Source organism: Hyposmocoma kahamanoa, unplaced genomic scaffold (genome assembly GCF_003589595.1).
Source record: "Hyposmocoma kahamanoa isolate Upper Pololo Valley unplaced genomic scaffold, ASM358959v1 79, whole genome shotgun sequence".
Taxonomy (NCBI): domain Eukaryota; kingdom Metazoa; phylum Arthropoda; class Insecta; order Lepidoptera; family Cosmopterigidae; genus Hyposmocoma; species Hyposmocoma kahamanoa.
In genome coordinates this window covers 728,883-751,221 of record NW_020653993.1, presented here as the reverse complement: position 1 = coordinate 751,221, position 22,339 = coordinate 728,883, and the positions used below count along the sequence as shown (strand labels likewise).

The 22,339-nt window shown below is 37.4% G+C and overlaps 1 protein-coding gene across 2 annotated transcripts; it reads right to left on the bottom strand.

The window, feature by feature from the left end:
- Positions 1-39: 39 nt before the first annotated feature.
- LOC113233652 (monoacylglycerol lipase ABHD12-like) lies at positions 40-21,938 on the bottom strand. Of its 2 annotated transcripts, none has more exons than XM_026468821.1 (10): positions 21,594-21,938; positions 20,215-20,333; positions 15,384-15,497; positions 13,847-13,984; positions 10,501-10,593; positions 8,023-8,160; positions 7,088-7,242; positions 4,359-4,526; positions 2,151-2,278; positions 40-233 (listed from the first exon to the last, which is right to left on the bottom strand). In XM_026468821.1, the coding sequence occupies exons 1-10, from the start codon at positions 21,641-21,643 to the stop codon at positions 209-211; spliced, it is 1,128 nt and encodes a 375-aa protein (XP_026324606.1). In that variant the 5' UTR covers positions 21,644-21,938; the 3' UTR covers positions 40-208. The 2 variants fall into 2 exon arrangements, with proteins under 2 accessions (XP_026324606.1, XP_026324607.1); XM_026468822.1 differs by having other exon boundaries at positions 21,877-21,895.
- Positions 21,939-22,339: the final 401 nt, after the last annotated feature.

Here is a 22,339-nt window from a genome sequence, read left to right as displayed (position 1 = left end):
AAAGCAATTGCTTCACCCTATTAGAATCCATTTTAAAACTCTCGTTATATGTATAGCATGTTAGCAATATCTTTAATCGGATTTCAATTAATTTAAAATTGTACAATCTTTACAACATTAAAGATTAAGTGGACACCCTGTATAAGCTAGCTAAAGTCACTATGTGCTGTTATCACAGAAAATAGAGTAACAGTAAGCAGTTAAGGCTCTATCGGTGGTCCTTCACGAACTCCCTGAAACAAACAAGTAAAAATTAATATACAGGGTGACGTTTAAAGGTCGTTTGTGGGCAATGATTTTACAATCATACAGCAATTTGACGCTATTCAACTATTACAGCGTATTAATTTCTTTCGGTCTCTATTATTGGCGTACCACTGCTGGGCACGAGTCTCCTCTATAGGGAGTTTATAACGAACAACACATGATGTTTTTTTACTATCATGACATTCGTAGTTCACTTTAGTAGCAGTAGAGCTCTGGACCTAACATCTATATGATAGGGAGTGTGCCGTACGTGTACCCGGGGGCACTACCCTTTTGAGAAACGTATGAAGTCTGTGCCAACGGGTTCATCTGGAGTCAGGACCTGACTGAGTCCCAGTGCCCTTCCCGTATAACCAACAGGTAGATAGGTAGGTCTAGCAGCAGTAGAGCTCCTTGTGAAAGAGTTCGTCCAGGGAAGTACTGCCATCTTACCTATTTCTGCCTTCAAGCAGTAATGTGAGCATAACTGCTTTCCAGTTTTAAAGGGCAACAGTGCTGGTGAAATTATAGGCACATGGGACTTGTGAATGAAGTCTTAAGGTGACGGGTGTGATGGCAGTGCACGTCAGATCTTTGCGATTTGTGCTATGAGCAGGCGTGTCGATAACATTAGGCGCACGACTGTTCATACCGTCACTCGGTATAATAATCTTTACGACTAGTATGAAAAAAGATGGCATCCTGTCTGAGCGGTGTGCGAGAGGACTCAAGCACAGTTCTTAAAATGATAGGGGATAGATGGGACTCTGGAATGCTTGTTAGGTTCACTGAAGTTCACGTCCTGGGAGATCGGTGAACTTAGCAGGTAGCATGTAATCATTTCATGCATTTTACTTTTATTCTTGTGTACTATACTCCGTCCATTTATTTAACTTTTGACAGCTCGAATTATAATCAATTAGATTCGCTTTTTTTATAACAATCGATTTTATTTATCAAAATGTTATAATCGTGAATGTGAGCGGGTTCCAAAAAGATATTGTCTGATTGGGATCGTGATGATGCGTTTGACAATTTGTGTACTCAAGAATTAATCATTAATGTTAATGAGGATCCAAGTGATGATTCCCGTTCATATGGAGAAGAATCCGACGATTCATTTTAACAAACAATAAGAATTTATTTTAACAATTTATAACTTATTTCATTATTTACTAGACAGGTACCAAAATTGATCAACTTGAATAATCTTCGTTACATAATCTGTTGGCTCGATAAATATCGGAGCTAAAGAGCACGTCGCTTCACTAAAGTTAAAAAATGTAAGAGTCAATGAAATATAGCAGTGTCTATGGTTGTATGTCAATAATTACGAACTTCGCATGCCGCACATGACAAAAGTTAAAAGAAAAAAATAAATTAAGGAAATGGTTGGACGGAGTATAACAGTAGAATAGATAGCTTGTAAGTGTACTAACAATATAACAACAAATTTTTTATATTTATTTAAATCAGTACATCGACTGACTAAAGCACATATAGGAAATGAAACTATTTTGCCCTTTACAGGTCACGGTTGTCAACCACGACCATGTACCTGACTGACCATGTACATGACCATGGACCTGTAAGGAGCCCCAAACGTCGGTTTCTTTGAAAAAAAAAACGAATATACGCGATTTAAATCCGGAAAAATAGTTTCATTTCCTATGTGTAACAATCGAAATGTAAAAACCTACGAACTCGATAGAAAGCACATATGTCAAATTAATTTAGAATATTTTATACAGAATGTAACCATAACTCATTTAGGGTAATTAGGAACGTTACGGTGTGGAACGTAGTAATACTCACATTACTGCTTGGCGATAGAAATGGGTAAGGTGGCAATACTTCCCTGGACGGTGCCGACTTTGGTATTATAGATAAGGGTAAAAACTCACCCGACAACTTGAGGCAAATCTTTTGCATTGCAAATCCATTTGTGTCCTAAGCCGAGACTTTTGTCGTACGCATGCAGTTTCACTGGCGCACCGCCATCGATGCGTGACGCCACTATGGACCGGTATAGCTGCAATATAATTATTTATTTTGAGATGCACACGAAAAAATAAAAATAAGTTTATAATTCGTTTATTGAATGTCAGAATGTGTCACCAACATGATATTCAATCATTTTTTTGTGAAATTACTCGAGTGTTCGATCTTTGTATTAATAATTATAACAAACTATTGGAGTAATTTCACAAAAAATAATTGAATATCAATTCAATAAAAATTTAATTAATACAGTGAATAGCTACATCTCTCGCCAGGACCGGTAGCTGTAAAGGTACTAACTGGGTGATAAATCTGTCAAAGATTTCTCATAGATGGCGCTACGACTAAAAAGTCGTTGAAAGACCAAGTACAAAGACACGACGCAAGCACATAGAAAAATTCGTGAGGTCCGTTGGTTCGTTCCGTTGCTTAGTTGGTATAGCGTCTGGCACGGTATGCAAGAAGACGTCGGTTCGAATCCGACCGGATCGAAGGAATTTTTTCTGAGTGCTTTTTCTGAGTGTTCGATCTTTGTATTAATAATTATAACAAACTAGTGGAGTAATTTCACAAAAAATAATTGAATATCAATTCAATAAAAATTTAATTAATACAGTGAATAGCGACATCTCTCGCCAGGACTGGTAGCTGTAAAGATACTAACTGGGTGATAAATCTGTCATAGATTTCTCATAGATGGCGCTACGACTAAAAAGTCGTTGAAAGACCAAGTGCAAAGACACGATGCAAGCACATAGAAAAATTTGTGAGGTCCGTTGGTTCGTTCCGTGGCTTAGTTGGTATAGCGTCTGGCACGGTATGCAAGAAGACGTCGGTTCGAATCCGACCGGATCGAAGGAATTTTTTCTGAGTGTTCGATCTTTGTATTAATAATTATTACTCAAGTGTTCGATCTATGTATTGATAATTATAAAGTTTATATTTTAGAACATACACCACATCCACCTGCCAAGTAATAAAATCACAACATAACTGCCTTTGTGGCTAAACGGTTACCATGTTAGTTGGCACAGCGTCTGGCATGGTTTGCTAGGAGACGTCGGTTCGAATCCGGCCGGATCGAAAGATTTTTTCTAAATGTTCGATCTCTGTACCAATAATTAAAACAAACTAGTAGAGTAGTTTCACAAAAAATAATTGAATATCAAATCAATAAAAAATGTAATTACAATTTTGAAGATTTCAACTTGATATCTCATCAGTTTTACCAGCAATATTCATTAGAATAACATATTAATAATTCTTATTTGAATAATGTTAGATCAAAAGTGAGGTTAAATATAAATTGTATATAGACCCAGTTATTAAAATTAAATTAAAAAATTAAATAGGACTTTATTCATCAAACAAATCCACACATATTACATAGAACATCACACGATATTAAGTACTAACAAATTATGAGCTATGAGTGACGAAAAGGACGAAGTCTCAACATAGTGCTGTTTTTCAGTCTCCGCGTGTGTTCTCTGTCATTCTATTTCAACTGATTCAATTAAAGAAATGGATTCATTCAATTAATTAATCGATTTGTAGTTGGCCGTACAGTTGGCCATGACTAAACTGTCTATAATAATAATAATAATAACGCACACACTCAACATGGCCTCGCACTAGGGAAACCCTGTGTCGCGGGAGCCATGGACACACACATAGACAACCACACATTACACCCAAACTCACGAGAGAAATAAATGTAGGCCATACAAATATTTCTCCCGGCCCGGGAATTGAACCTGGGACCTCTGTGTGGCAGTCCGGCATGGTAACCGTTCAACCACGGAGGCAGTGCCTGTGGTCGGGTCAATGACCTGTTTGTTTACTTTTCTGGTACAATGGATTGATACAGACTATGAATAAAATATGTTTTTATACACGATTAAGGGTCGTATTCCAGAACTTTACTCAATGCTGAAGTCAGGATCTGAGTATGATTCAAAGCACTAGAAATCATACTCAAGTCCTTGCCATTAGGGTCGTATTTCCAGTGCTTGAAATCATACTCAAGTCTGCTCAAATCCTGACTTGAGCATTGAGTACAGTTCTGGAATATTAAAATCAAATGTGTGAAAATTACTAAACCATCTTACCCTTAAACCGACTAGGAAAGGCACAATGACGTCATCTTTCGCGTGCAATATAAGCACAGGCAAAGTACGTGCACGATTAAGATGCACTTCGGAGCAGAACTTGTGTTCCGGCGCCGATCGAAATGGTGCCACAAACGTTGACTCGTAATACGGCAACCAGGTTACCAACTGGAACATAAAGTTTATATATAATTCATAAGAAAGAGTTCTTACGTGTTTTTTTCATGGTACTAAGTGACCGAACGAACAAGTCATGCGTCTGGTGGTAAACTAGACGCCTGTCCATACCAGTTGCAGTGTCACGCAGAGCGTTTAAAAATCTGGAAAAAGGGCTTTGCAACTTTGCAAGATTTAAAGCTCTGAATGGCACTGCAACTGTTATGGACAGACGTGTAGCTTACTATCAAAGAAAGAAAATACATTTATTTGTTTACCACAACGACACCACAAAAGACAAAAAAAAAAGAAACGAAACAAAAACACAAACAAACACATAATAAAAATGTATATACAAAAAAATTGATAAAATTAAAACAAAACTATTCACACAAATAATAAAAAGAACATTAAATATTGAGATACTTTGTGTGGTGCTAACGTAATGCGTTCCCAGCACTGATTTTCAGTTAGGACACAAGTGAGGTCACGGAACAACATACGCATGCATACTTAGGTACTTGAATATAACAATAAAGTAATTGTATATATGTACATATTCAACTGTAACAGATATGTATGTGTGGGTGTCACGCGCAGGCGCACGACTTGTTCATGCTCGATATTATTATAATTATTATTATATTATTATTCATGTAAAATTCGCTTTAAAGTTTCGAGATGAGTCCGTTTTGCCATCTCATTTACTAACTTTAATTTCACAGTAACAATTTGGGGTGCGGTTCGCAATATATAACAACAAATGACATATTTTTAGTCAATATAACACTCAACAGATATAATTAATTTATGGTATACCATCGAGTGTATAGCCAGAAATAGAGACGAAATGCCATTTAATTTGATTGAAAACTATTCTGCCAAATGACAACTGGTGACAACTGCGCTCTGATAGGCCAGGCCGAATTCGAAATATACTTTAGAGATGGGCAAGCAAATATTATATTATCGAAATCGAAAGTATATATCGACGCCTTACGTTCTCAAAACACTTATCTTATAAAGAGTGATTATTCAGATGGCAAGAATTTCTATTCATTTTAAATTTCTTATCAAGGGTGTTAATTTGGATGCATTACTTTAAGAATAGGTAAAAGCCAGTGTGTGAATGTGAAGGAAATTTGATGTGAAATTAAGATAAGTGTTTGAGAAAGTAACGCGACGGCATGACGGCAATATGGCATTATAAATAACCATTACCTGTTTTTTACCGGTTTCGAATTGTGTATAGTATTGTTAGAATCCACAGTCATTCCGAGTGAGCAAGTACTGAATGTGTTTCTTACATATTTGTACACTTTTGTCGAATAAGAATTCAACATAAGAACGAAACTCCTCAATTCTGGCGAATATCCATTTTTCCTTATGACCCGGATCGTTAGGAAATCTTCAAAAACAATACAAAAACACTAAGTATCGGTACCCGCGTATTTTAAACAAAACAACTGACAGTACACAGCACTAACTGCTCATGGGTCTCCCCAAAATCCATAAACAGTCTGGACTCCTCGGGAACTTGGCACAATCACCACACTTGCAACAATTGATCAATCGTTAATTGCTGTTTCGCAATCGACAATTAATTAATTGTCAATCTTTAATTGCCAGAACAATTAAATTTTGCCCAACACTGGTAGTTGGCATGTCTACATTTCAGTGCAAACGAGAGTTGATGTTTATAAGAGCTGTATCGCTAATATGTTACCAGGAATATAGGGCCCTTATTTCGTCTCTATTTCTGGTTATATACTCGATGTTCTTGCATGATATAATAACAACTAGACACCAGCCCGTTACACCAAGTACCAAGTACCAACAACTTTCAATCTAATATACCAATGGCATAATGTTCATTTTATATAAACACTTCAGATATGACATTCACTTAGTATAATGTATTATAAATATAATTCCATCGGTGTTTAGGTGCAATGGATAGATGTGAATGAATAGAACCGAATTTGTTTGCATTTGCTAGTTGCTTGGTTAGTATAATTATGACATAGCTGCCAGAACCGACTTTCTTTGCATTTGCTGGTTGGTTCGACCCCGTCTTGTGGGTTTAGCTTAGCTTAGTTTATGCAGTTAAATATTCTGCTTAAAGTTTTAATAAATATATTTTATTGCACACAAAGCAGTCAAATATATTTTTATCAAAAGTATTATTTTTGCGATTGTGCATTTAATTAAATAAAAAAATCTTCTTCTCAACATAATATAGGTTTCAACTATTCGTAAAACGACCTAATCATTATATCCAATGTTTGTTATACCGAAGGTTTATTATACACATTGAAATTATGCCTTTTGTTGTTATACCTTTTATTGATTATATACAGTGAGTGATTAAATCCTTAGAAATTATATCAAATGTTGTTATACAAAGTGAAAATAGATTATTTGTTGTTATATCTTCCATTACACACCCAACAATTTGTTTTGCATTTTTTCTTGTATTGTCAATTTTAACATTAAGTAAATGCAAGTTCAAAAACTTTGGCAACAATCGTCGATCACACGGTGGGTAAAAATTATTGAAAAAAGTTACATACCTTAGACAACGGATGCTGTGCAACTTCATCAGCGAGGTTGTTGAAAGGTGCCTCGAGAATTAGTCCGCAGGGCGGCGGCAGGGGCGATTCGCGGGACAGCAAACGGGTTGACAGCTCGGGTAAATTGCCCAAAAGGTGGGACGATATACCTGTCCCTATTAACAAAAAAGGCTAAGATTTGCAAATCTTACGACTATAATCTTTCAGTGCACGACATCAAGTTCTTTTTCTCATTTTACTTTTTATTGTTATTTATTATCTTGTTGTTATATGTCACATATTTGATACTACGATTTTGTGCTTTACGTAATTGGAATAATGTCGATTTTAATATTCGACATCGACAGGCAGTTAATATCAATCAATTTAAATAGAACTGTTTCGGTATGATTATTTTGGTTTGTGATGATGACGAGTAATAATCTAATAGATCATCTAACCAATATCTAGGATTTTATAATACTCTATGAGTCGTATTCTAGAACTCTACTCAATGCTCAAGTCAGGATTGAACTGGAAACACAAGCACTGGAAATACGACCATAATGACAGGGACTTTAGTATGATTTCGAGTGCTTTAAACCATACTCAAATCCTGACTTGAGCATTGAGTAGAGTTCTAGAATACGATACTTAGTCAGTAACGAGCTTTGCTGAATAAAACCGAGAAATGCTAAAGTCACGTATTACGCTCATTTCAGTGAATTCTAAACTTTAAAACGCTGTAAACTTAAACTTGGCAATTTCGACATACGATTCTTTGCGTAGGGGTCGATATGTCTGTGGAGAAACATTTGTATGGCCTACATTTATTTGTCTCATTGAGTTTGGGTGTAATTTGTGGTTGTTTATGTGTGTCCATGGCACCCGCGACACAGGGTTTCCCTAGGGCTATGTTGAGTGTGTGCTTTATTATTATTAATAGGCAAACTCACCCAAAGAATGTCCCCAAACAAACAACGGCGGCCGCTTCCCTTCTTTAGCGACAGTATTGCACAACCATTCATAGACGACAAGCGAGTCCTCCACCACGCCGTCTTCCGTAGGATTCAGGTTAGTCGAATCACCGTAGCCTGAAATTGACAAGTTTACAGTGACACCTCATAACACGTATAAATCCTTTTTTTTTTATAATATTAAGTGACGGGACGACCAAGTCATGCGCCTGTCCATAACAGTTGCAGTGCCACTCAGAGCTTTAAGTCGCAAAGATCTTAGGGGCACTGCCACTGCGCCCGTCACCCTGAGACATAAGTTGACATGTCCCACATGCCTGTAATTTTTTAATCCTGGACACATCTTTAGGAGAAGATATAACATCATACATCTACATTGACTGGTTAGTATAATACACTATGGTTACAGGTCAACGAAAGATTCATGATAAACGAAGCATTCGCTTATCATGCAATTTTGATGAAATTGCTATTGACACTTAAGATTTAAATTCAACTCTATACCGCTGACGTTACAATCGGTCCAAAATATCAAGTATTCAGCTGGATGTTCTCTTTACTGTACATTAGCTTATTGTACGAGTATACCTTATTTTGGTAGGAATAGAGCTCTTTGTGAAAGAGTTCGTCCAAGGAAGTACTGCTACCTTACCTATTTCTGCCGCCAAGCAGTAATCTGAGCATTACCGTGTTCCGGTTTTGAAGGGTAAGGGTGCTGGTGAAATTACAGGCACACGGGACTTATCAACTTATGTCTCAGGGTGTCGGGCGCAGTTATAATGTCCTTCAGATCTTTGCGGTTTAAAGCTCTGAGTGGCACTGCAATTGTTATGGACAGGCGTGAGCTTACCATCAGGCGCTTGTTCGTCCCGTCACATGTTGTGATAAAAGAAAAATAAATAAAATTATAAGCAAATTGATGAAGTTGGTATAGAGATGGATGGGAGTTAGGAGAAGGACTTAGGCTACTTTTTGTCGCAAAAATAAATCTCAAAGTGTCTCTTAAGATCTGAAATCGATACCTCCAATAAACACTACTTCAACTTAAGTACAGTAAAAAAAAAAAAACAGTAAATTAATAATAATTGTCTTAACTTTCATACTCTCATCATGGCATGTTCACCTGTAATTGGTTAAGCATTTTAACTGTAACACCCTATCGAATGTGTGTAAAACATTGTTGTAACCGAATGTATTAAGCGTTGGTGAATTTAAATAAATAAATAAATAAATAAAAAAATAAATAAACTTTATTGTTTTGTCGTTTTCTGTTATTTATGTAAACAGCCATACTTATTTACTAATATTATGCTCCCCGAATTTTGTGAAAAAAATAGAGAAACTAAAAACAAATCGAAAACAGAACACATAAATTAAATCAGCGCAATGTTAATTGGAGGTATCGAAATCGGGGATAAAAGTTTGTATCATCATCATCATGCACGACCCGACTTCACCTACTGCTATTGGCCTCTCTTAGTTTGCGCCATTCACCACGATCCTGTGCTAGTCTCGCCAGTGGCGAGAAGTGAAAATTTTATTTTATTTTGTTATCTTAGGGAAGCTTACAGCTACTTGTTAACTGACTTCAAAAAAAGAAGGAGGTTCTGAATTCGACTGTATGTTTTTTTTTGTATGTATGTTACGCGATAACTCTGGTATTTGTGAACCGATTTTCATGAATATTTTTTTGTTGGAAAGGTGGTACTATATTGGTGGGATCCATAGTGGTCCCATTTCATTTTGAAAAAAATCATCCACCTCTAAGGGTGGCTGTTCACGCATGAAAATTAATTTTTATTAATAACGCCTAAATTTTATTATAAGGAGCTATTATTTTAATGGTTGATTTTGCTATTCTCTAATTCAAGGCGTTTTTCTGTCTCAATATACTTTGAGTAGTTAGAACCGATTTTTATTATCTCCTGTGTCAAGTTCCGTCTAGTGGCGAACTAGGGGATGAATCCGGGTTTGCGCACTTTCCGGTAACTGATTTAAAAAAAAAGTTGGCAAATAAATGTAATACCACGTACTTTTGAGGTCGGTTTTTTTAGTAGTCTGTACTGAAATTATGAAAAGAGAATTTTATGCTCTTTCTTTTTCTATTTAAAACGGATATTAGACCATTTGTCACTTAGCCGAGTTTTATTTAGGGGCTGGCAGAGTAACGAGGCGTGAAATTGTCGTTAGTAAACAAAAAAAAAACAAAAAGCCCCTACCGTGGCGACTTGACACTTCACTTGTTAGCACACAAGATTACTTAGTACACTTCATTGCCAATAAATACCGCGTCTCCCATTTAAAAATTCAAAATTAATCTTTTAGGCCTTGGGAGACGCGAGAGTCTAATATAGACATAATAATAATAATAATAATATCAGTAGGCGAAGGCGAAGTACTTATTCTACGCAGACCAAGTCGCGAGCACCAGCTAGTGTATAATATAAAAAAAATTACCTCTGTAATCATACGCAATTGTATGAAAGTCCATCTGTTGGAAAAATTTGTACAGTTGTATCCGATGAGTGGCCGCACGGGAATTGGAGTTACCTGAAATAATAATTTGTTTATTTACATTGACTTACAATTATATGGACGTTGGGTCCGCGCTAATAAGTGTCCGAACTTATAGGGCGTTAAAATCGTATACAGAGCGTCATTCACGCTTTAGTCTTCGTTTGTTCGACTGACAGCGAAGCAAGCAAAATTAGACAGTACTGCGATGACATTACAATTAAAATTCAACGTTTTAGCTTTTTCATATTCCTTTACATGTCACTACGTTTAAATAGGTTGACTTGGGACATTGTTTTCGTGGTTTTTGTATTAGACCCGTCGTCCATTCATTTCTAAGTCAATGTTTATTTACATAAAACTATCTTGACGGACAACCATATTGTGCGCCTGGTGGTAAGTGGGTTACCTATCAGTACTCCGAAATGACATTTTCCAGAAGTAACGTTTGTTCGAATTTTCATAACCTCGAAAGTAATTATGAGAGGAAAATGTTTTTTCTTTTAAACCTAACTTAACCGAACCTAATCGTGATTTGCGATAAACATTCAACATGTCCTGAAAGAACAACGATTTCGTTATAATTCGGTTCAGTTGTTTCGGGGTGATGAAATTTAAACAAACGTTGTTTCGGAAAAAAGAAATTCGAGTTTGTGATTACGTGTAAGTGACGCGCCAACCCATAACCGTTGCAGTGCCGGAGATGTAACAACTTCAGACCGGGATCAACATGACAATAATTTCTTTTCTGATAGAAAAGTCATGTGGCCACCGGTGGTACATCACTGCCCTATAATCCAATAGTTTTGTCAGCCTGGATGCCTACTTAATTTTGATTCTTTTACTTTATTACACAATTTAAAACTCCTGAGCATTGACTTACAATTATATGGACGTCGGGTCCGGGCTAAAAAGTGTCCGAACTTATAGGGCATTAAAATCGTATACAGAGCGTCATTCACGCTTTAGTCTTCGTTTGTTCGACTGACAGCGAAGCAAACAAAATTAGACAGTACTGCGATGACAATACAATTTATATTCAACGTTTTAGTTTTTTCATATTCCTTTACATGTCACTACGTTTAAATAGGTTGACTTGGGACATTTTTTTCGTGGTTTTTGTATTAGACCCGTCGTCCGTTTATTTGTAAGTCAATGCTCCTGAGCTACATTATGACAATTGTAAATAAAAAGAAAGGAAATTGTGCTCCTTTTCTAAATTCTTGTTTCCGTTTCTAAATTTAGTAGCAGTAGATATAGTTCCTTGTGAAAGAGTTTGTCCAGGGAAGTACTGCTACCTTACCTTGCCAAGCAGTAATGGAAGCATTACAGCGTTCCGGTTTTGAAGGGTAAGGGTGCTGGTGAAATTACAGGCACATGAGACTTATCAACTTGTCTCAGATTGACGGGCACAGTGGCAATTTCTCAGATCTTTGCGATTTAAAGCTGTGAGTGACACTGCAACTGCTATGGACAGGCGTGTCGCTTAACACCAGGTGCACGACTTATTCGCCTCGTCACTTGGTAGAATAAAAATAAAAATTTGACTATTGAAGAGCTGGAAGTGAAAGCAGTTTCTCTCGATTTCGTGCGTGATCACCGGTAGGGGTGCACAATACGATTCGATGTTTATGAAGATCGATTCAAGTGTATACATAATAATAATAATATATTTATTTCAGACAACTATTTAGTCCACATTTGTTAGTAACAATTTTATTCTTAAAAATTATGTTAGTAGGCACTAAATCTAAACATTATTAAATTAAAATTAAAATAAAAACATGAACATTTGAAGCAATTAAAAATGAGGCGAAAAAGGTTGCCGCATAAAGGGAGAGTCAATTCTCCTGGCAATGGTCTTCAGTATTGGGTTGGAGCTGGCTCGCAGTCTGCAGAGCAGTGAGACCGACTTTTTGCGCATAATGGCATAAAAGTCATCAGTGCGAGCCTGTGCAAACATGCCTGACGCGCTGCAGAACCGCGGCAGCCCCAACAACATACGAAAACCATTGTTATATTGTACTCGGAGGGCGCTGATAGTTGGTCCAAAGGCTGCACGTGTAAAAAACTTGGCAGTATGATTTAAAAAGTAGAATCTTTACTTGTTCACTGCAGCTCGCAAACCTTCGCACCACCATATTACACCTGACCGCCAGCGCCCTGCGTTCCCTCTCAATATCCATGAGGTCCTTAAGGTCGTCGGAGACAAAATGGCCAAGGTACTTGTATTAATAGACCCGCTCGAGTTCTATACGATCTAGTGATTTATTGTATCGATTTATTTATATATTTATTTATTCATAGCTACCTGTACAACTCAAAACTGAAATTAATGAACACAACATAAACATAAACTAAAACAGTATAAAAATACTGTTTTATTTTAAAAATAAAATAACTCGGTGTAATAAAAAATTTAATTAAGAACACAATAAAATACTTCCTTGTGTTACGCCTAGAAAAAATAATTGACAAACTCTGGAATGTGTGACGTATTGGTGCACTGTGAATATTGTGAATCTAGAAACAGCAGATGGGATTGGTACCTACCCACATTTTTGTTTTTTATTTTTACTTTTCTTTATTGTTATTTTACTTGCAATTTAAATAGTAAGAATTTTGTTAATATTACAAATGAGTCACGTCAGCGTAATTATTAATATTATTTTTTGTTTGTATTCTTCTTTATTGTTATTGTTGTTTTTTTATTCGTTTAGTTTGTAATTTTTTTTTTATTTACCGCGATGGTAAAACCAAAAATGGTTTTTGTTACACCGTTGGCGGCCTAGATTTAAGTTCTTTTTGTATCTGTTTCTTAATATTTGAAAAAATAAAAGGTAAACCGATTCAGTCGAACAGTCTTTTTCTGTTGAATCGTAAGCGGCGAGTTACACGAGAAGAAAGTTTTCGGCGACCGCCCAATAACACTTAACGGCGAATCTGAATTCTATTTACTAGGCAAGAACATTTAAATTCCTCTGAACAATACAACCCCGCGGCCGACTGCCGCCTGCTAACTAAACGCTAGGTGACAAAATCATTTTGTGAGATATCATAAAACACCATAACCCAGTTTTAGAATATTGAAATAGTTTAATAAAAATAAGTCGAAAACGTTAACTGTTTTTAAAAGATAATTTTGTGCTGTATCTTTTGTTATTTAAAACGGATATTTGGCCATTTGTCACTAGCCGCGTGGCCGGGACGCTCACGTAAAATAAATGTGGCGAGTCCTTTACGCGGTTGTCTGCAGAAGTCTATAGTCTAAGTTATAGTACCTACTCACCGTGGCAATACATCATAACGGGCATCGTGGATTTGGCCAATTCCTCATCCATTATTCTGTTCAGTTGTTCCTTGTCGGTGTGCTCGAAATCGCCTTTTATCCTTTCGTACAATGTTTTCGGCAGTATGTGCCATATTCCTGAAACCATAAGTTCAAAGCTTGTTCGAAGTTTGCGAATGTCAAAGTGGTTTTATACATAGACTATTAATTTTAAACAATTTAAGTAAAAAAGCACATAAATACATTGTGTGAAAAAACCATTTTATAAAATTTTACCAACTTCTGCTGTCTCCATTTTTTTTCTTCCAATACAAAGAAATGATACTCGCACTAAACCGAGTTGATTACTAAGAAAAATAATCAATAATTATTAATACAAAGATTGAACACTCAAAAAAAAAAATTTCTTTGATCCGGATCTTTGTATTAATAATTATAACAAACTAGTGGAGTAATTTCACAAAAATAATTGAATATCAATTCCATAAAAATTTTGAAATACAGTGAATAGCGACGTCTCTCGCCAGGGCTGGTAGGTGTAAAGGTACTAACTGGGTGATAAATCTTTCATAGATTTCTAATAGATGGCGCTACGACTAAAAAATCGTTGAAAAACCAAATACAAAGACACGACGCAAGCACATAGAAAAATTCGTGAGGTCCGCTGGTTCGTTCCGCGGCTTAGTTGGTATAGCGTCTGGCACGGTATGCTAGAAAACGTCGGTTCGAATCTGGCCGAATCGAAGCAATTTTTTCTGAGTGTTCGATCTTTGTATTAATAATTATAATTATATACTTATTATATTACTATTGGAGTATTTTCCCAAAAAATAATTGAATATCAATTCAATAAAAAGTTTAAAATAATCTATTTTATTAATTTTTTATGGACAACACACGCTTGACCAAAAAATTTACTATGCCAAAATTGTTTTCACAAATAAGACTTAATAATATCTTACACAGTTTCCCTGTATCTCCTATGGTTTCGGATTTCCCCATACTGTCCCAGTTAGAAAAACACACTGTATATCTACTTTAGATATATATCTCGTCTATTGATATGTAACTATGTATTATTGTAGTATTAGATATAATTCCAAGGTTGACTCGTGTATGACTTCGATAACACAAATTGAAAATGATATTCCTAACCCAGTAACTGCATTTGATACAGTAAAATTATAAATTTGTTTCTTATTTTATTTATTTACTCTCAGGTTACGAAGACCCATACATAAATACATACCCTATAGATTAAAATACATAATAAAGTAATAAAACACTATTTATTAACACGTATGGACTGCGACGTGTAACGCAACGTGGGTGTCCGGTAACAGGCCTCCCGTCGGCCAAAACTCCTCCTTCATGAAGGTCGACAGATATTGAGTTGGTACTCTCACCACAAATTCATATTTTGGTGGGACTCCAAACGCTCGGCTCTCAGGATACCATTAACTTTCGCGAGCATGTACTCCACTAAGCGTGGTGCCACTGAGGCTACATTCATGTGTACAAAAAAGTATGCTCTTACCTATCTTGACAGGGCAGTGGTCTACTTCGGAATGGTACTCGATGTTGAAATTGCGTCCGCCTTCAATGCCTCGCGACGATGGGTCATCGTAGTCCACGTTCGGTGGCCACTGCACTAAAACCAACATATTATACGGGCATTTATTAATCAAGATTGCTTTGATTGGTGTTATGTGTACTGTTTAGGTTCTTGGATTTCGTGCAGAGGAAATTTTAAGGATCATGACTGTGGCATGACATCATCCAAACTCATTGTACCACGATTTCGTTATACAAGGTAAACGATTTTTATGGGGAACTGTAAACGTTTTTACAATAAAATTCCGGAGCATATATCAATTCCTAAGTTTAAAAACTACAATAAAAATATTTCCATTGAAAAGTCATATTACAAAATTGAAGATTACGTGTTAGATAAAGATGTATGGACAGACGACACGGCTCTAGATTCCAAACAAATTTGATTCAAAGTGTATTCCATAGCATTTAAGTTTATTTGAAAAGAGCAATCACAAGTTTCTTGCCCGTTCTTCTCTGGGAGGTCAGCATAGTGAATGAGCAGTGACAGGTGACGTTTTCAAATGTAAATTTATTTTACCTATGGATTGTTTTTTATTCACACAAACGATATTTTGGAGAAGGGGCGGGGCGTAAAAGCCAAACTAATAATAAATATATATAAATATTAGACAACATCGCATACGTTGCTCTGATCCCAAAGTAACTAAAGCACTTGTGTTATGGAAATCGGAAACAACGACGGTACCACAAACACCCAGACCCGACACATTATAGTAAAAGTTTTCTCCACTGACCCGGCCGGAATCGAACCCGGGACCACAGAGATAGCAACACCATGAAAACCGGTGTACAAGCCACCACAGAGGCCGTAGATATGATTCTTTGACTATAAATGAATGATTGTTTGACTTTGATGTTAATTACAAAAATTTGATTTTTTTATTACATCTCTATTTTACAGTGGGCATAAAACATTTTCCTATCGCGTAGTGTCTGCAAGTGAGCGAGCTTTAGACAAGACTTCTACTAAAAGCATAGTAGAATGAAAGAACAAGTATGGTAACTCCATGCAACATCGCAGAACGGCTTTTACGTGTGTGCGCCCGCCGCGCGCCGTGTACGAGTGCATATATTTGCAAAATCTGTCAAATCTGGGTGTTACCACACCAATCGATCGATGGTCAATCGACAATATCGGTTGGTGTGGTAACAACTGTCGATCGACGAGCACCGATCGATGAATCACCACGCGATAGTCATTCTGTCATCGATTGATTGTTCCATCATTCGATGACAAATTGAGCCAGATCTCATTCAACCATCAATCGATCGACTATAGATCGATTGGTGTGGTAATACCCTAACACTGGTCGTCTCAAAGTACCTTTCATTGTGTGAATGTGTGCGTCCGAACACAGCGCGAGACGGACACATTCAAGTCGCGCTGTGATTTGGTACGGAGTTATCCTACTAGTTTTATTTTACCATGCTAAAAGAGCTTGGCGCAAGTGTGGCTGCAAGATCAAATTTGAACCTAAATGGACCTTTTGATATCGCAGAATTTAGAAGCAGTGGAGCTTATTGTGAAAAGTTCGTCCAGCACCATAGCTATTTGTGCCGCCAAGTAGTAATGTAAATTCCTGTTTAACCTTCAGGTAAAGGAGCTAAGATGCACACAGAACTAGTCAACCTATGTCTTAGAGTGACGGACGCAGCGGAAGTGCCCATAAGATCTCTGCGATTTAAAGCTCTGAATGGTACGGCAACGTTATAGGCTATTAGCTGTTGCTGTATTATCGTTTACAATAAAGAGAATATCAATTTCATCTCTTTCACAATTTGGTTTTACCGGAAATCGAACCCGTGACGTGATCTAGTATCCTGAGTGCTGACAATTTAGCCACCAGGTTATCAAAGAAGTGGCTCTATCAAAACTATAAAGCATATTCAGTTTGGTTTAACCAAATCCAGCTATATAAAATTGTTACTATCTTAAATACCATCTAAGTAAATTGAAGGTGACTAATTAATAATAAAACAATAAGCCCTTTGATAATTTTGCTTTTGTTGAACAATAAAGGTTTAAAGTCCATGGATTAAAAGATATAGATTATAATTTGATGTAAATAATGACACTGAACTCAGACAAGACTGATTACATGTTAGGTTAGGTTTTATTGTTGTCTTACTTCAAATGTCTTCAAGTCTGACAATGAGTGTTGCCCCTTAATAAGCGTCCGATACTCACACCTGGGACCCTACTCTAGAAGCAATAAATTCGTAGTTACGGCCGTTTTCCCGCTATGGATGACCTACGGTGTCTCTACGATGAGATTGCAATGACAGTTATCCCTAGCGACCTCGTAAAATGTTTGTACAAAATGTTGTTTCTTCTTGTGACCGCTAATGTATAATTTGTCATACAGTCACTAGCGACTGCGATGCTAGCCCGCCTGATGGGAAGCGGTCACCGTAGTGTAGTCTAGGCTCTACTCTACTATGAGTAGAATTACTGGTCGAATGAATATAGGTTTGTGTTTCGAATGATGTTTAAAAAAATTAAATGTAAAAAAAAGAACATCTCGGTTTTTCTAGACGAGGCTTCGATAAGTAAAGATGAAATAAATATTTAATCATGGAAATATCCCAGTTTTATGTTTAAAAGTACCTCTACGCAAGCCCAAGTTACGTTCCCCGTTATAGTAGCCTATGAATGCAACACCAGGGGCGTCACGAGAGTCTTTAGGACCCTTCTCAAACCCCTTTTGTAGGACTCCATGCTGTAAACCTCCTCCATGCTGTCCAAGCTGTCCTGCAAACCCCGACAGGAAGTTCATTTCACGGCCTAATTGTACGTGAGAGGAAGCTTCTCTGAAACCTTACAGTATGAGGTCGACTCGGTTCCAGAATGTGAGGATGGACTCCCTGCCGGTGGCGAGCAGTGCGATGATAAAATGTTGCTGTTCAAACAGTTCTTCAGAACATTGACCATTGTACAAGCGATAGAACAGACATAGTCACAGTAAACTTGTGGTAGAGTCACTGGATTACTTTCGAAGTCCGTCAACGAAAAAATGGGTCCTTTCGAAATTGCCAAAAGGGCAAGTTCGAATCTCTCGAATCGCGCGCTCATACGTTGTTAGTTCTAGCCCCGATCGAAACTCAAGTCAACCACAGTGGAAAAACGACCGTAACTACAGATTTCGTTATACAAGAGAAGGGACCTTGGACAAGCTATGACTTCACTAGAAGAGATGAAAACAACGAAGCTAATAAAATCCTACGTGTTACTTTTTTGTTGGCTGCGAGTTGTAAATAGTGGTGATCACAAGGAGCTCAAGTGCCGGCGTGAAACGCTGCAAAGGCAGGCCCTGAATAAATCACCTTGTGCTGAGGGGCGCGCTGCTCCCGCGGACGGCGGTCATCGCGTACGCCGATGACACGCTGGTGGCCGTCCGGGGGACCACCTTCCAGGAGGCGGCCCGAAGAGCCTCAGTAGCGGCGGACATGGTGGTCCGCCGAATACAACTGCTGGGGCTCGAGGTCGCCGTGCCGAAGACGGATGTGGCCGTCTTCGGCGGGAGGGGTAGAGGTTGGGCGGTGCCGGCAGGCGCCCACATCTCCATCGCGGGAGTATCGGTCCCGGTCAAGTCCCAGATGAAATATCTGGGACTTGTCCTAGACCGGCGATGGAACTTCGGGGAGCATTTTCGGCAACTTGCTCCCCGAATAGTGGGCGCCGCATCGGCGTTGGGCAGGCTCCTGCCCAACCTCGGGAGGCCGGGAGCCCCATGCAGAAGGCTATACGCCGGGGTGACCCGGAGTATGGCCTTATACGGGGCTCCCATTTGGAGTGGGGCCTTATCAGCGGCGACGAAGTCGCTGCTGAGGAGGCCCCAGAGGGTGGTCGCCCTGCGAATGTGCAGGGCGTACATGATGGTGGCCTGCGCTGCCGCATGCGTCCTCGCCGGTACTCCGCCGTGGGACCTCGAAGCCGAGGTCCTGGCGGAGGTCCGCACCTACCGGCGGGGAATGAGGGACCGAGGCGAGCGACCCGCTCCCCAAGAGGTGGAGCGGGAGCGCCGCCTCGCGGCGCAGCGCATGCGGGACCGGTGGAAAGAGGGCTTAGTGCAACTACAGTCCTATTTTTTCACTATAGTTACAATAGTTATTAATTAAATACCTTATTTTTAATTTTACAAAGAAAACATTCCAATTTACGCTATATTAAGTTTTATACGCTAATTAATTAATTATTACGCTATAGCTAATTAATTATTACGCTATATTAAATTATTTTATTGAATGAATTTTTATTAAGTTCAATTTATTATTAATTATTAATAGAAATTAGAATAAACTAAAACATATTAATTAGTACTGCAGTCTTATGTCTTTTTGGGATTTTTCATTAGAGGAAATACTGGATCCCAAACTGGTATAATATAGTTTTAAAAATAGTTTCATTTCCTATGTGTAACAATCACGAAAACCTAAGAACTTGAGTGAAACAAACAAAAATCCGTGGCAATGATCCGTATAGCTCATGCAGGTACTCTCGATCTATGATGTTTAAAATAATTGTTGTGAATGATTAATGTGTACAAAATGTTTATTTACTAAGAGCAACTTCTTGCTCATTTTTCTCAAGGGAATCTGCATTACGAATGAGCAGTAGAGTTTAATTAATATGGCGATTTCATGTGTAATTACTGCGGAGCTGAAAGAAATTTGTCAGCACTGTAGCTTGTGGAGGTTCTAGTGAGAGACAGGGTGAAGATATATATGTAAATTCCTTGATATTAACATACCAAAATTCGCAAAGACGAGACTCCTCCGGAAGGTCTTCGAGTATTTAAATATGAGAGGCACCACGGCTACATGGAACACAAAGAGTCCCGCAGTTACGCCTACACCCAATAAGAGTGCCCTGTGAAATAAATTTGTTAAGCTAGGTGAACACTGCATTTATAGCATTGTTGACTCTAATTACACTAATTTAAATAAATATGTAGTCTACCAATCAGTAATACAATTTTAGACTGGAACAAAATCAAAATGTTTACTACCACTTCCCACAAAACTAACATGTACATATGTATATCATACATTAAATCTTACTCTTGGTATAATAAAGTCGATTATCCATCAAAAGTGATTTGATCACATTTAAATTATAAAAATAATACAAACATTTTAAATTATTATTGAATTAATATTCAATTTTTTTGTGTGAAATGATTCCACTCGTTTGTTATAATTATTAATACAAAGATCGAACACTCAGAAAAAATTCCTTCGATCCGGCCGCATTTGAACCAACGTCTTCTACCGTGCCAGATGCTATACCAACTAAGCCATGGAACAAACCGAAAAACGAAAAATTTAAAATACAGTGAATAGCGACATCTCTCGCCAGGGCTGGTAGCTGTAAAGATGTCAGATCAACCATTGTTCGATTATATATACCGAAACGAATTTAGATATATAAATTCTCAAAACACCTTTATATGTAAACGCCTTAGTTTGAATAACGAAATGATGTATTTATTCTCTTTCTTCTTTATCACATCGGACTGTGTTCTTCAGATGAGTTGAACTGTTTGTGTTGTCGAAGCAGTGATCTGACGGACTAGTGACCTATCTAACATGTGTTTTGTCGAAGTACTGTCGGATCGAAACAGTGTTTCTCGAAATTAAGTATGACTCCTCTCCATGTAGTGCCCAAATTGTATTTTGGGCACTAAGAAAACAAGACTAAAAAGTATTGAATTTATCCAATTCCTGGACTCCTTGTAAATGAAAAAAATCTAAAATCTTTGTTGAATTTTCTCAGAAAGTACATGACACAGAGAAAAATATTATAATAAAAGGTGTTCATTTAGGTCTTTTTTTTTTTTTTCAAACATTAAACAATTTATAAAGATTTTTTTTTATTTGCAATTTTCTACGTTCTGTTTCCAGAGAGCCCCCTGTCATATTCGAAAAAGAAATAGCGTTATGGTAATTTAATACCACATGTTTACTAACATTATAGTTCTCTGACGTTATTTTGTTAACAAAATCAGAAATATTACCTTAATAAAATGCTTAGTCATTACAATGACAAATTATGTTTTCTAACAAACAAATATAAAATAACGGGAAATATATACTTAAGTTTGTTACAGAAATTAAAATAAATACTTACGCAACCGTATATAAAGGCACACAAATCAGAATTCCAACAAATTCTACCATATTTTTCTTTTCTATTTTCGGCTATTTAAAAAATGAGATCGTGCTATTTTACTATTACAATACTAGAAACAATGACATATTATTCAAATTAGATGATAATACAACTATGTTAATACGTAAAACACTCAGGATTTTAAGGAACATGTGAGATTAATAAAAATGAAAGTAAAAATTATTACGAGTCGACAAAGAACAGGGTGTAAGGCAAATCTCTTGAACCAAACTAAACTAACATTTTTCATGAACGTTAATGTAGCAAATCATTAACACTGCCACAATAAGGAAATAATTAAAAACACAAAACATAAATGGAGAGACACAAATGAAATTGAAATTAATCGAACTGTTATCGTAATTTGAAGTTTCGTTTCATTTGACAGAATTGATCTTAAGCTGCCCATTCACTACCTGCATGGCAGTCCGCCGCGCAGACATGAGACTGCTCACACACTATCCTGCAATCTGCATATGGCCCATGTATGGAGTCTCGCAGGACGCATTACAGGATGGCAGGCACGCTACGACTACATTCATAATCCAGCATTACGCGGCGGACGGCAAGACGGACTGCAATGCAGGATAATGAATGCCCGATTTAGCAATGGGCGAGTCGAGTTATCTAAAACGGCCCATTCACAACCTGCTTGGCGTCCGCCGTGCAGGCAGGAGACTGCTCACACACTATCCTGCGTATGG